At 48.2% G+C, this 14,977-nt stretch overlaps 1 protein-coding gene across 1 annotated transcript in view; it reads right to left on the minus strand.

Moving 5' to 3' along the window:
• Nucleotides 1-1,682: 1,682 nt before the first annotated feature.
• RGSL1 (regulator of G protein signaling like 1) overlaps nucleotides 1,683-14,977 on the minus strand; it is a 37,865-nt gene continuing 24,570 nt past the window's right edge. The window contains exons 14-20 of the mRNA XM_045583157.1: nucleotides 14,307-14,433; nucleotides 10,120-10,291; nucleotides 8,325-8,463; nucleotides 7,981-8,105; nucleotides 5,111-5,220; nucleotides 2,995-3,087; nucleotides 1,683-2,019 (exon numbers count right to left, since the gene is read on the minus strand). Coding sequence (XP_045439113.1) covers nucleotides 1,946-2,019; nucleotides 2,995-3,087; nucleotides 5,111-5,220; nucleotides 7,981-8,105; nucleotides 8,325-8,463; nucleotides 10,120-10,291; nucleotides 14,307-14,433 — 840 coding nt within the window. The 3' untranslated portion in view covers nucleotides 1,683-1,945. The remainder of the gene's footprint in view (nucleotides 2,020-2,994; nucleotides 3,088-5,110; nucleotides 5,221-7,980; nucleotides 8,106-8,324; nucleotides 8,464-10,119; nucleotides 10,292-14,306; nucleotides 14,434-14,977) is intronic.

Raw genomic sequence — 14,977 nt, forward strand, 5'->3', positions numbered from 1 at the left:
CTGGAAACATGAACAGATTCCCCAATAATCATTCTAATCTTTCCTTGTTCTGCACCCCAGAGAGTCAACACGTCAACCTCTCCTCAAGCGTCTCAGGTGGTGAGCTCCTTCCCAGCATGCTACCGTCTTCCTCCTGATTTTCTTCAAAGGATGGGAACTGGGCCTTGTCACTCTAAACCACATGTGTCAAACACAAGGCCCGCGGGCCAAATCCGTCCCGCCAGGCCTTGCAATGTGGCCTGCACCGCGCTGTCATCACTGCACTCCGCTGCGTTTCCATCACAATGACAGTTTATGACTGTTCAGTAAACCATTTGGCCTGCGATTTAGGCTGGATTTTAGATTTTGGCCCCTTCTCTGATTGAGTTCGACACCCCTATTCTAAACGATGATAACAAGTTAGGCCTTTAGGTGACCACAGATGAGAAGCAGAAGTGGGTGCTCTAGTCCACACTCTACCTTTACTGCCTAGTGATCTCGGGAGAAAGGCACATACCTCCTGTGTGTGCCGGTTTCTTTAGCGGCTTAAAAACTAATGGTTTCGGACATGGTTACCCACAGGGTTCTGAGGATTTGCTGAGACAGTGGACGGGAGTCATTGTCCAAATGGGAGATCCTGGCATTCAAAGACCCCACCTGTCTAATAAAACAGCACCTTGCTTCCTGAGGTGCTTCACGCCATCTCCACACATTTGTCTCAGGATTCTTAAACAACTGAGTCAGGGGTTCCTCCAGGCCATGCGGCTGCAGAGCAAGACTAAAACGCAGGTCTCCTGACCCCAAGAATAGGGTGTTCCGTCACACACCCATGGGGGAAAGACCATCTCTGACAGGCCCCCCAGGATCAGAGGAGGCAGAGGTGCTTCGGCTCACGCTCTCTGCCCACATCTTACCCACTGACGTCACTCCATGGATCTTTCCAGGGCAGAGGGTTCCAGGGCATTTAATTTCTGACCAGAAAAGGTTGTCAGTGTCAGGAAGCTTCTGAGAGATGATGTGCCTCTATTGGGGGGAGGCCTGACTAGGTTTTCTTTTCTTTTTTGATGAAAGATGATTTTTGCCTGAAGGAAGAGAGAAGAATGGCTGGTTATCACCATGGCGATAAGGTGTTAGTATTCTCTGCTTGTCTGTGGCTGTCATTCCCTTTAGGATCAGCAACAGCCTAAACCAAAACCCTTTGCCTTCAGGGGAGGACCCTTCCCATTCTTATTCTCACCATCCTCCCCAAGGGCTTGTAACCTCTGAAGGCAGGCAATGCCTTTCTGAGCAAAAAGCTCCCAAGTGCGCCTGGCTTGTCTTCCAGGCACCAGCGCTGGCCAGTGATACCTGGGGAGCTCCCACCCGCATTGGCCTTGCAGCTGGTCTGAGAAGGTGGGATGGCTGGTGAGGAGGCAAGGCCCGCCATGCATAGAGCCTGCTGTCCGTAACCTTGACTTTCAAGCAGCTCTTTGGCACTGGTTTCTAGGACCCCCTGGGGACTCTCCCAGAGCCTTCACTTAGCATCAGCCCCACGTGGATACTTCTTACAGAAGTGAGGATGCATCAGATTGTGACAGGCTCAAATCCTTTTTGCTCCTATCGCCCATCTCCTGCCAAGCAGAACAGCTCCTCTTTCTTTCCCATCTCAGGACCTTACCCTGGAGCACTGGAAAATTAGGGAAGCTGACAATAAAGGACCGCCTGGGTCGCTCTTTCTCTTTCTCCAGCAATGGTGTTCTACTGGGAGGTGGGTCAAGGCTTCAACTTCCTCAAGGGCCTGTCCTAATGCAGGTGGGTGAGGACACCCACAGGCCTCTCTAGAAGCAGCAAGCTCAACTTCTTGGTTCTTCCATGCCAGCGAGTGTCAGAAGGTGGAACCAGGTCTCTGGGAAGTTTCTCTTCCGTCTCCCACGGTGCACTTGGACAGAGAAGCTAAGCACCGGAGAAGAGGACTTCCAGCTGGTACCTACCCTGCGGCAGCCATCAGCTGAAGGGCGGAGATGGTATGTGCTAACGGGGACAGGTTGCTCGTCGATGAAGCTAAGGACAAACGCAGAGAAAAATCGCATCAGAACTCAGGGCGCAGGCCCTTCCTGGGGGCCAGCCAGCCAGGGAGGCATCCCAGCACCAGAGAAGGAATTGGGAAAGTGATGAAGTAACAACGCTCAGGAGACCTGGGTTTGATGCTACAGTATTTTCTGTTGTTGTCCTAGGAGACATTTCATCTGGGTGCACAGATCATGATCTCAACCTCACTGACCCGAGGAAGGAAGATGAGGAGATGAGGCGAGATAAGCACTAGAAACACCAAATTTTAGGGCAGTTGGGGCCCTATGACTCCTGGGCAGTATTTCATGATCAACTCTTCACTAAGCAATGAGGGGACATTTCAGAGAAGCAGAACCTCCAACACGGAAAGAGAAGCTGCCGATAGGCAGAGAGGAAAGGTTTATTGGGAAAGACCATGTAGGAACCAAGGCAGATTTCATGATTGGGAGTGGGACTGAGTCCTAGCGGCCGGAAATGGGGAAGGGAAAGGATATGACATGGGCCCGCGATGGGAGGCTAGGACCAGTGTGCCCATTACAGGGAAAGCAGATCAGTAGCTAAAGCCTCCAGGAAGCAGGAGGCAGGTGCTCTCAGAGGGAGGGGAAAGGAACAAGTGGGACGCCATTACTGTTTCTTAATGAAGATGACACACCATGCCTGGACAGAGGCAGAGGAGCTGGCAGAAATATCGAGAAGCTTCAGCTACTGCCTTTAAAGGGCTATAAAAGACATGATTATTCTAATGAGAGCTGGGCCCGGGGCCCTGGGAGGACAGGCAGGAGACCCGCTTCTCACTCCATCCCTGCCACTCACAAGCTGTGTGATCCTGAGCAAATTATTTCATATTTTGGGGATCTCAGTCTCCTCCTGGTCAACAAGGACATGGGCCAAGCTGGCCTTAGGGTCACCCTCTCACTCACTGAGTAGTGGGCTTTTGCTAGCCACGGGGTTCCAACTCCAACTCACAGTTCTGGACTGAACTTGGTATTGTATCTCGCTGCTGGGGCCGCAACCACTCGATACCTCTGAGCAAGGAGAATCTCAAGATGGCATGTTCTCCTGGGGAAGGGAGAGGGAAAGAGGGAGGCATTAAAAGCCTTTACAGCAATGTCCTACCAACGAAATCATTCCAAGCAAGCAAGGAAGCTCCCATTTAACACTCCTTGGGTTACAGGATGCAAACGATGGGCATTGCCTAAATCCAAATGTCTGTATCTTAGATCGGGGGTCTAAGAACACAGCAGTTCGGGAAGCAAGATTCTCAAAATGCCTCCGCTCATCCAGGATGACTTTCCAGGCCTAGAACCCGAGTGGCCTGACCCCTTAATTCAGGGCGTCCTGCAGACCTCTTCCAGCTTCTGACGCCAGAAAAGATGTAGGGATTTACCTCCTTGGAGCTCAGCACAGGAAATGCCCAATGAGGGCATTCTCTTGCTCCTCGGAAGTGAGCGTCATTTGCCCACCCTGCCTTGCCCACCTCCCTCTCCTTTTCCTCTTGCTGTCACCTCCTCTCTCCCTACACCCACCCTCATCCTAAAATGAGGCCTTGCACCTGCAGGAACATTGCCGCCCACATCCTGAAAAGATAGCTGATTACTGCCTGCTGGCGTGGCATTCCACAAGGCAGAGACCAGGGGGAGACGCCTCCTGGACCACAGGGTGGCTGCAGCCATGGAGGTAGGCCATTTGCTTCCTACCGAGGTGAGGGCCCTCTCCAGGGGTCCATGGGGCAGGACCAGAGCTCTGTGGCCAGAGTTGTTCCCCAGAGACGGACTTAGATCTCCAGGGCCCCAAAGAAAGGGGTGGCACATTTGTGTGTGCGGGGTCTTGGGGAGGGGCAGGAGTGAGCATCTGGGGAAAGAAGCTTCAACAGCCAGGTGAGCTCCATCCTGGGACGGCTAGCTGCTGTTTTTAAAATTCCTGTCCTATCCCCACATTTTGTTCTGCTGCTGGTACTCTCCCCAGGTGCACAGAACTGTGTTTCCCAGAACTTTCCACCCTGCCCCACCCTCGCCAGACACTGCCCTGTGTGCCTTCCTCCCTCTCTCTAAAATCCCCCTTTGCTCCAGTAACCGATCTCAGCGCACATATTGGGAAAGGGACTGAGCTTAACTGCTCTGTGTAAAGAAAACATGCATGTGTGTGTCTTCAAACACATCTATAAATATATAACACCAGAGGTTCGGTACACGAAATTCATGCACAGGGGCGCGGGGAGGGGTGGTGGTGTCCCTTAGCCCGGCCTGCACTCTCTCCAATCTGGGACATCCCTCTCACAATCCAGGACTGCTGGCTCCTAACTGCTCGCCTGCCTGCCTGCCTGCCTGCCTGATTGCCCCTAACCACCTCTATCTGCCAGCCTGATCACCCCCTAACCACTCCCATGCCAGCCGGGTTGATGTCTAACTGCTCCCCTGCCAGCCTGTTTGCCCCCACCTTCTCTCCTCTGCCAACTTGGTCACCACTAACTGCCCTCCCTTGCAGACCTGGTCCCCCCCAACTTCCCTCCCCTGCTGGCCATCTTGTGTCCACATTGGGGCAGCCATCTTGTGTGTTGGAGTGATGGTCAATCTGCATATTACTCTTTTATTAGATAGGATAACATACTGAATAATATAAATACTATATTAATATGATTAACAATATATTAATAATATATAAATCTCTCAACATCACATCACCCAGAGATACTCTTATTAACACTCTATTTCTAAGCTGTTCCCCATGTTTTCATAAAAATCATACGTATGCATAAAGATCTATAGACACATATATATATTTACCACAATGAAATCATACTCTACATCCACCTTTTCATTTTCTCACTTAACACCATAACCGTTTATGGAGCTCCATATCTCCACCAATGCCAGGGAGCTTGCCCATGGGGTGGGTGGGGACCTTTTTGCCATCACTGATTGCCACAGATAATGTAGACCTGAATGCTTCTCCGTGGGCCCAGTAATGAGATGCCCCTCCCACCAGCAAACACCCTCTGTGAGGTCTTACCATTGGGCCTCCCAGCCCTCTTCATGAGTCTCCTTTGCTAGCGAATCGGGCTGTGGGTCCTGGCGGGGCTTACCTCCACTCCAAATAGAGTACTTGGTCACCGGTTTAGTAGGAAGTTTTATCTCCTTGGTCACCTTCTCCTTCTTCTGGAAGTAAGAGCGGGTTGCTTTCCAGGAACAAAACCTGTGAGAACAATGGCTTTTGGTCGCAGGGAGAGAACCTCTCAGGGGACTATGACACAGAGCACAGGGGGGACAGGCCAGAGCCAGAGGTGGGGGGGAGAGAGAGCGGGGGTGGAGTGGGGGTGGACAAGAGGACAGCACCTGCCTCAGTGTGCTACCTGGCTCAGTGAAGGGCCAGGACAGGCAGGATGCTGTGACTTCCTTCTGCAACCTCCAGTGAATGGAGTCTATAAAAAACCTGCTGTTCCCCACGCTGGTGTACCCCACCCTGGTGTGCTCCCCTGAGCATCAGACTCTCAGATACCATCTAACTCCACCTGGTGCAGCCAGAGCATCTGACTGGCCTCCCTCAGGTCCTGGTGAACATCCCTAGTTTGTAGCCTGTCCCTTACTGAGGACCTTGGCCCCTCCCCTCATTCCCAACAGTCCTGCCCTGGAGGAAAGCCTGGCTCCTCTAAGGAGCTCAGACTCACACACTCACTACAACCTGAGAACGGCTGCTCCCCCGAAGCCCTCGCCACGCTCTCCATCTCTCCCTCCTTGGCCCTGAGCCCTTGCTCTCCCCAGCCTGTCCCGAGAGTGGACCGCTTGGAGGTGTCTTGGCTTTATTTTCTATCCTGCCTTGGCTCTGGTGGTCTGACTGCTGCCCTCCTTCTTCCTCCCCAAGGCACAGTCCACCCAATCACAGTGGGTTTCTCCCATTCCACTTGCTAAACTGGATCTCCCTCCAGTCATGGACCTCCCAATACCTCAAGGATGCATTCTCTTAAAAATATATATATTTTTTTATTGATTTCTCAGAGGAAGGGAGAGGGGGAGAGATATATAAACGTCAATGATGAGAGAGAACGGTTGGTTAGCTGCTTCCTGCACACCCCACACTGGGGTTTGAGCCTGCAACCTGGACATGTGCCCTGACCGGAATTGAACCGTGACCTCCTGGTTCATAGGTCAATGCTCAACCAACTGAGCTACAGTGGTTGGGTTAAGGATGCATTTTTTTTTTTTAAGATTTCATTCTCCCCCCCCCCCCTCCCAAATATATTTTCACTGATTACAGAGAGGAAGGGAGAGGGAGATAGAGAGAAATATCAATGAGGAGAGAGAATCATTGATTGGCTGCGTCCTGCACGTCCCCTACTAGGGACTGAGCCCACAACCCAGGCATGTGCCCTTGACCAGACTCGAACCAGGGACCTTTCAGTCTGCAGGCCGACTCTCTATCCACTGAGCCAAACCAGCTAGGGCAAGGATGCATTCTTTATGGTGCTTGCAAGACCAAGAGACCTGGTTTTTAACCTACTTACCAAGGCCCTTAACCGCTCTGAACCTCAGTTCTCTCATCTATAAAACAGGGATAGTAAGACTTTGCACCACCCACCTCACGGGGCTGTTAAGAGGTTCACCTGAGATAATAGATGCGGACACAGTTGTACGATATAAAAATCTTCGCAAATATATAGGAAAGCAATGAACAGGGATGAGGGAGCGCTGAGCCGGACTCTAGACGGAGAGGCAGCTATCTCCCAGGGGCTGTCGATCCCCCAGAAAGTTTTGGGACCCACTTTTATTTAGTCCTGGTTAAGCATGCAGAGAATCAAGTCTCCACATAAGTGCTAGAGAACAATTGGTGCTCAAAAAGGATCAACTGGTTATCTTGAACTTAGTTTTTGTTTTTTTTTTAATTTTATTTCAATCTTATATTCCATAATTTATCTTAGGGATTTAAAATGGAAGGTTGGTGGTTGGTAAGCAACCTTAACGCTTCTATTTTAAGAAAGCAACTTGTGTGTGTGTGTGTGTTTGTGTGTGTGTTGGGGAAACCCCTCAGACCTGGAATCACAATAATAATCTAAACACCTCAACCAGCCTGGTCTGGGGCCACTTCGGCCCATTGGCCTGTGGCCACTAACAGCCGGGCGCTGCCCTTCACCCTGGGGGAGGTGGAGCTGGGGCCACCGTGGACCACAGGCGTGAGTAATCAGTTGCGAGAACTTCGGTGAGTCTCTAAGGGACAGGTTAGAAACCAGGGCCTCAGGGCCACCCCCCACCCCAACCCCCACCGCATCTGTTCTGCGGATTTTGTCTTTCTTTCCGTTTCCTTTCTGGCCTTCCCGGGTTCCTCCCCAGGTTTTAGGTTTGAGATGGTACTACTTTCACATGGGGAGCTATGACCTAAGAACCTAAATTTCTAGCGTCTCTTGAAAACGGAAATATCTAGCAACTGTGCCCCGACTGGTAATTATGGGATGTGGGCACAGCAGAGCCAAACTCTCCTGGCTCACTGCCCCCAGGAGGCGCCCTGAGCATGGGGACAGTGTGTCAGCCTTGACAGACTGCTCCCAGGTAGCTGTAGTCTTAGGCACCCTTAGGTGAGAAACCCACGCCTAACACAACCTGGTATTCTCCTTTTTATTTCCCATTCAGCGCAGGGAGTGTTGGGAGCCAGGCATTCTGGTCCCCAGTCTTACGTGGCCTCCCATCCTCTGACTCAGTGCTCAGCGTGAGGGGCGAAGTGTAGTGAGTAGGAGAACACACCATCTCGGTCCCCATGAGTCTGGAAAACGGGAGCAGAGAGCTACGGGAAGACAGAAGACTCTCTAGAACACGTGTGTCAAACACAAGGCCCGCGGGCCAAATCCGTCCCGCCAGGCCTTGCAATGTGGCCCGCACCGCGCTGTTATCACTGCACTCTGCTGCATTTCCATCACAATGACAGTTTTCCCTGACCTGGGGAGGGGCGGGAAGGGGAGGCAGTTACCTTTTCCAGAAGTACATAATGATGGGGAAGAGAGACATGATAGCCCCGTGGAAGATGTGCCGGTCCAGGCGGCCCTCGGCAATGGCAGCGATGATGGCATCCTTCTGGGTCTCGGAGATGTTCACCTACCCGCAGAGTGGGTGCCGGTCACTGGCAGCAAACCTCTCTTGGGCCCTACAACCTTTAAGATGCCCCCTCCTCAAAAGGCAGGAGCTTTTCCTGGGGCTGCTAGGTCAAGGGCATCTGGCTGACCCAGGACTCAGGACACAGCTTCAGGGTTTTCGTAGGGAGGGGGGGGAAATGCTCCTTGGGACAAGGCCAGAGAGGAGTGGGAGTCCCCTTACCCTCAGCCTCGGAGGGACGTCAGACTGCAGGTAGAGCCTTAGGATGATGTTAATCTTGGACTTCATTAGGATCACGTCATTCTCGTTATAGGCCCAGTTGACGTGACGCACATGAGCTGAACTCACCAGATTGTTAAATCTAAAGAGAGGCAGGAAGCAGGCAATCAGCAGAGAGGATAGCCGTGGCGACTCAGGGCAGCCTGCCCTGACTATGTTTGGTCTAAAAAAGACAGGGCCAAGTCCCTGCCAGGTTGTGACTACATTCATCCAGTTGTAATTCATCTACCAGCAAACACTAATTGAGCGCCTTCCACCTGTCAGAGGAGATGCTGAGTGCTTCTGCGCGTGTATTTCTTCATCACTAACTCCTTTATTAATCCCATCCTTCCTCCCTTCCCCATCAGGCGGGGCCCTCTGTCTGCTCAGAGGGCTAAGCGTTGTCTTGCTCTTTCTTTCCCCTCCTTCACTGACCCTCTCACAATTACCACCAGGCTCTGAAGCATCATATTCCTTTTTTTATTTTTATTTATTTATTTATTTATTTATTTATTTATTTTTTACTATTGTAAGATAACATACATAACATAACCAGTTGAACTGATTTGCAGTGGCACAAAGTACGCCCACGTGGTTGTGGGATCCTCACCACCATCATCTCCAAAACGTTTTCATCTTCCCAAACTAAAACTCATGCCCATGAAACACTGTCCCATTCCCCACCTCCCCCAGCCCCTGGCAGCCACCACTCTACTTTCTGTCTCCTAGCAACATATGCTTTCAGTGGCTATCACATATTTGTCAGTTACACCTTATCTCGATGTAAGTACACGGCTGATTTCTCCCAGGCCATTTATATAAAATCCTAACCATGTTAAAGTCTTCCTAATGGTAGGACACCAGGTTTTCCCATATCCATTCATGTATTCAGTCAACAAACATTTTGATTCAGGGTTTATGCTGTGCCAGACACAGTTCCAGGAGGAGGGACTTGGCAGGGAACAAGTAAACAAAGCCCGGCTTTCCAGGAGCTCAGTCAGTGAGGGAAGAAGATGTACAGATAAGTAGGTGATTAATTAAATATCCAGTAGAGGCTATGAAGACAGAAGAAGGGCATGATGAAATTGGGGAGGGAGCAGACACTGAGGCCGAACAATGACAAAAAGACAGCTCCATGGGCGGAGAGAGGCAGAGGTGGGGGTGGAGCCTCTGAGCTGGAGCCTGAGGCAAGTGGTTGGTGAGGGGCAGGAGATGAGCTCTGAGATGAGAACTGGTATATCCTGCTTGCATACAGCCATTCAGCTCTGGCCAGGTAGCTCAATTGACTAGAATTTTGTCCCAATACTGCAAGGTTGTAAGTTCGATCTCTGGTCAGGATAAGAGTCAACCAATGAATGCATAACTAAGTGAAACAAATGTTTCTCTCTCTCTCTCTTTCTTTCTCTCTCTCTCTCTCTCTCTCTCTCTCTCTCTCTCTCTCTCTCTCTCAAATCAATACTTTTTTTAAATAACTAATTGGTCCAATATATAAGAGGATTTCTTTCATATTAATAGATAATAATAGATAATAGAACAAAAAAAGGGTTCCACATCCTCGGTATAAATAAGTGCATTTCAATATTGGGAACTCCAAAATATTGAAGAGCTTTCAGGACCCAAAGGGGAAAATGGTGGAAATTGATACAGTGATAGCATTCAGTGAGATGTTCACAGAAATCACTGTGCCACGTCACGTACAGGCCAGGCCAGTCTTTGCCAGGAGGCACTAAGCATGAAAAGCCACAGATGGGAAACTTACCTCTCCATTTCAGAAAAGAAATATATATCATTGGTGGCAAAGTTGACAATGATAACCTTGTGGTTAAATATACGGCGCTTCATATATATTATATCTCCGTTCTCCTCTGCACTCCGGACAGTTGAGTGATGTGGGGATGGGCGCCCTGATACATTTGGCGATGAAGGGAAGTCTGAAAAAAGAAAAAGGAAGGAGTTAACATCTAGCTTGAGCAAGTCCCTCTTAAGCCTGAAGCCTTCAAGCATAATTAAAGTGAAAGATGACGGACACACCTTCGGGCCTATTGAAATAGTGACTCCCTCCCACTGGGCTCACCCTTTCACTTGGACTGAAGGACTGCTGGAAAAGCCGTCTGCTCAGATGGCATGCCACATACATACCAAAAGGAAACCCACTGAGCATTGAAATGTGTCTTCCTGATGCTGGTCTAGTAGAGATAGGTGCTCACTGTAATTACCGCCAATCCCTAACACGTTTGCAGAAACTGAATAGGCAAAGGTGACCTTCAAAGTAGAGTGCGTGGTTCTGATGCTGCTTATTCAAGGTTTATCAGGGAAAGCAGCACACACACACACACACACACACAGCCAAACCATGAAGAGTAAAGAAGTTAATTAAGAAGCAGAGGGTAGCCGAAACCGGTTTGGTTCAGTGGTAGAGCGTTGGTCTGTGGACTGAAAGGTCCCAGGTTCGATTCTGGTCAAGGGCATGTACATTGGTTCCGGGCACATCCCCGGTGGGGGGGGTGTGCAGGAGGCGGCTGGTCGATGTTTCTCTCTCATCGTCATTTCTGGCTCTCTATCTCTCTCCCTTTCTCTCTGTAAAAAATCAATAAAATATATTAAAAAAAAAAAAAAAAAAGCAGAGGGTAGGAAGCTAGAGCAGAAATACGACAGGAATGAATAAAGGAGAGCGTAGCAGGGGTCCTCAAACTTTTTAAAGTGGGGGCCAGATCACGGTCCCTCAGAGAGCTGGAGGGCCGGACTATATGAACTACTAATTCCTATTGTAACACCTCGGCTGCGCTCACTGCCCAAAAAACCTGGCGGGCGGATCAGACTCCTCTGTGGGCCGCATGTGGCCTGAGGGCCGTAGTTTGAAGACCCCTGGGACGATTCTAGAAGGTTTAGGTTGTGTCTCAGAAAACCAAGGCAGTTATTTTAGAAAGTTTCTTGACTAGGATATAGTCAAAGAAACCCACTCATAGGGATTTAGGGCTTAGAATATGTAGATTTGGGCTGGATCTGACAAGTAGGCCCTAGTCCATTGCCTGGCTGGGTTTACCAGGAAGAAACTGTCTGGTGGGATTCTTTCTGACGGGAGGGTGACTGCAATGTTCAGTAAATACCTAGCACCTGTTGTGTCCCATGCACTGTGCTAAATCCTAGGGTTACAAAGCCTAAGGTCTCTCCCGACTATCTTACCATCTCTCTTTATCTCTGAGACTTGAATTTGAAGGGAAAAAGAATCTGAATAACAGTGGAAATTCATATGATCATCAGGGATTTTAGGAAAGAGGGTATCAAATCCACCCAAGAAATCTGGACTCAGGGGCGGGCTGACAAGTCTTCTCTGGTAGAGGTTGGAAGAGATGATTTCATTACTTGCCCATTTCTATAGCAAATGCTCCCACCATGGTTGATTTCAACTAGCTCACAAAATACCTGAATGCATAATAATTGGCTCTCAACTGGGCTAAGGTCATAAGGGTGGATTTTTTTTTTTTATATGCTGGCAACAGAAAAACAAACAAACACATTTTAAATGCAAAACTTTAAATAGGTTATAAGGAAAGAAATTGAAAAAAATCACATAAGCTAACGCTAATAAAAGCAACGTGATAGTGGCTATTTTAATACCAGGCAAAGTACATTTCAGAGAAAAGAATATTACCCAGGATAAAGAAGGTCCTTTTGTGATGATAAATGGACCGATTAATGGGAAAACATAATCCTGGAAAAGACTATGGTAAAGGAAAGCAGACCACTGGTCAGGCAGATCTCCAGTGAAGTTGCAGGAACTTCTTGTTCTTGGGCTCCCATATAATGCTGAGGATGTAGGAAGTCAAAAGAAGGTGAAATTGGACTTCCTACATCCTGGGCATAAGAGGTTGAGTTGATTTTACTTTAAAGAAGAAACAAACGAGCTAGAACTAATTTTTTTAAATTTAATTGATTTTTTAGAGAGAGAGGAAGGAGAAGGGGGAAGAGAGAGAGAAACATTGATGTGAGAGAGAAACATGGATCTGCTGCCTCCTGCCTGCCTGCTATTGGGGATCAAGCCCTAAACCCAGGCATGCCCCCTGACAGGGAATTGAACTGGTGACCTTTTGGTACATGGATCGATGCTCATCCAACTGAGCCACACATCCAGGACTAGGGCTATTCTTAAATCCTAACTGTTGGGTTGTGAAGCAGTCCATAAGACATACATATTAGAACTTTTTGAAAATTAGGAAATACAGTAATACTACTAAAATTCCAATAGAAAAATAGACAAAGGACATATAAACAGTTCAAAAAGAATACAAATGACCAATAAATAAAGATGCTTAAATATTAAAAAAAAATGTACATAAGAATTGTACCTTGTTTTTCATCTACCAGCGTGCTAGAATTTTAAAAATGTATAAGAGCCCATGTTGGTGATAATGAGGCTCTCATTTATACTCTTGGTGAGAGTTTAATTAGTGCAGTGGTTTTAGAAGGCCACAATTGAACTATTTTTACCCATTTACCCATTAATTCCATTTTTAAAAATGTATTTTACAGAAACTGACAGTTGCAAAATATGCACATTTTGTAGCATTGTTTGTTGAAGTGACAGTTGGAACAACGCAAAAGTCATCAAAAGAGAGACAAGATTTGTCACTCTCAAGCCCTCCAGTCTCATCTTACTTTCCCTATCTCATTAATCTCCAGTCCAACCGGCCTAAAGTTCCTGATCGGCACCATCCTCTTTCCTATTTTAAGATTAAATGCAGACCTAGAAAGCCACTCCCTCCTATGTTGCCTACCTAACTCGTTCATCTCTGAAAACTTAACTTTATGTGTTTTTTTTTTATATGTTTCTCTTCTGATCCTTCCTCTGGACTAATTAGGATCTCCCTGAAATCGTCAATAGGGTCACTCATCACAATGCATAATAATGAAAGCATAATATACTAATTAGACCGGACAGCCAAAAACCTTCTGGATGTCATTCCCGACATCCTTCCGGACCAAGCCACAGTGGCGGGGGCCAAAGCAGAAGTGGTTAGGGGTGATCAGGCAGGCAGGCAAGCAGTTAGGGGCAATTAGGCAGGCAGAGTGGTTAGGCGCCATTAGGCAGGCAGGTGAGTGGTTAGGGGTGATGAGGCAGGCAGGCGAGTGGTTAGGAGCCAGTGGTCCAGAGATCGGCATAAACTGGAAGCTGGACATCCCCCGTGGAGTCCCAGATTGCAAGAGGGTACAGGCTGGGCTGAGGAACTCCTTCACCTCCCCCCCATGCACGAATTTCATACACTGGGCCTCTAGTGATATAATAATAGCAAGAATACTAGCTAACCCTTTCATAGCACTTACCATTGCCTGAAATAATTCTAAGATGCTTTATATATATCTTAACTCATTTAATCCTTACAACAATTCTCTGAGACAGGCACAATTATTTCCATTCTACAGATGAGGAAACTGAGGCACAAAGACACTTTCACAAGGTCCTCCCATGAGTAAGTGCCAGATTCAAACCCAGGAAATTTGGTTCCAACATCTGTGGCTCTGATTTGTTGCCTTGCCCTCCAAAGTGGAGGTACCCTGAGTGCAGATCCTATGCTGCACGCTCACTACTGTATCCCCAGCAAAGTGTCTGCCACATTCTCAAAAAGGGCGTTGAGTGAATGAACGAAACAATTTAATAAATCTCTTGCTTCCAACAAACAACATAAGTAAATAGTTTGGTAATCTCACGCTGCTTTAGTCTAGTCATTCTCCACCCTTCTGGGTCCCTGAGCAGAAGCCACTGAACCCCTATCCTCTCCAGGCTGGCCTGGGCTTGGCTTTGCAGCCAGGACCTGGCCTTCTTGCTAGACCCCAGGCTAACGCAGACATGAATGACACAGAGCCATACCCCTGCAGCTACTTACTTATCTGAGCCAGCCCTGCTGCTAAAATCAACAGGGAAGGAGAGCAAGCAGAGATGTGACTTACTTTCGTTGTTGTTAATTTCCAGTTGGAGATATTTTTCAAATTCCTGGCGCAAGCTGGCATTGCTCATGAATCTGCGGTACTTGCAAAAGCTCCTGATAAAGCCGACCATTCTCAGCCAGACTCTTTTCTGGGGAAAGAGAGAGGGTGACACATAATTAGTACAGCTGCTGTCCAATGAGGGTCAACTATGCGCCAAAACTTGACATTCTTTACAAGCAATCCTCACAACACCTTTAAAAGGGAATAATTTTAAGCTCCAGTTTAAAGCCCAGGAAACTCAAGTCAAAGAACTTGTATAACCTTCCCCAGATTAAGCATCTGCTGAGTGGAAGATTCCGGCTTCACCCAGGCATGTCTAGGGCCATTGGCAAAGCTCTTTCTCTCGTTGTCTTTCAACTGTGAAGATTTGAGTTGCCGTGATTGAGAAAGGAGTTTTTTGAGCTAAAAACAGGAAGAAACAGAGGACAGAGATAAGTATGACTCACAAGGCTGGAATAATGGCTCAGGCAGATTTTGAAATGTTGGGGGTGGGGGTGGGGGACAGGGAACGAATAAAACCATTTCTAAGCATTTAAAAAGAAAAAAACTAATAATCAGATGCACACACTCATATACCACACGCAGGTACACTCTCAAACACAAATTCATTTGATAAGTTTCTTCATCCATTT

Source organism: Pipistrellus kuhlii, unplaced genomic scaffold (assembly GCF_014108245.1).
Source record: "Pipistrellus kuhlii isolate mPipKuh1 unplaced genomic scaffold, mPipKuh1.p scaffold_m20_p_18, whole genome shotgun sequence".
Lineage (NCBI taxonomy): Eukaryota > Metazoa > Chordata > Mammalia > Chiroptera > Vespertilionidae > Pipistrellus > Pipistrellus kuhlii.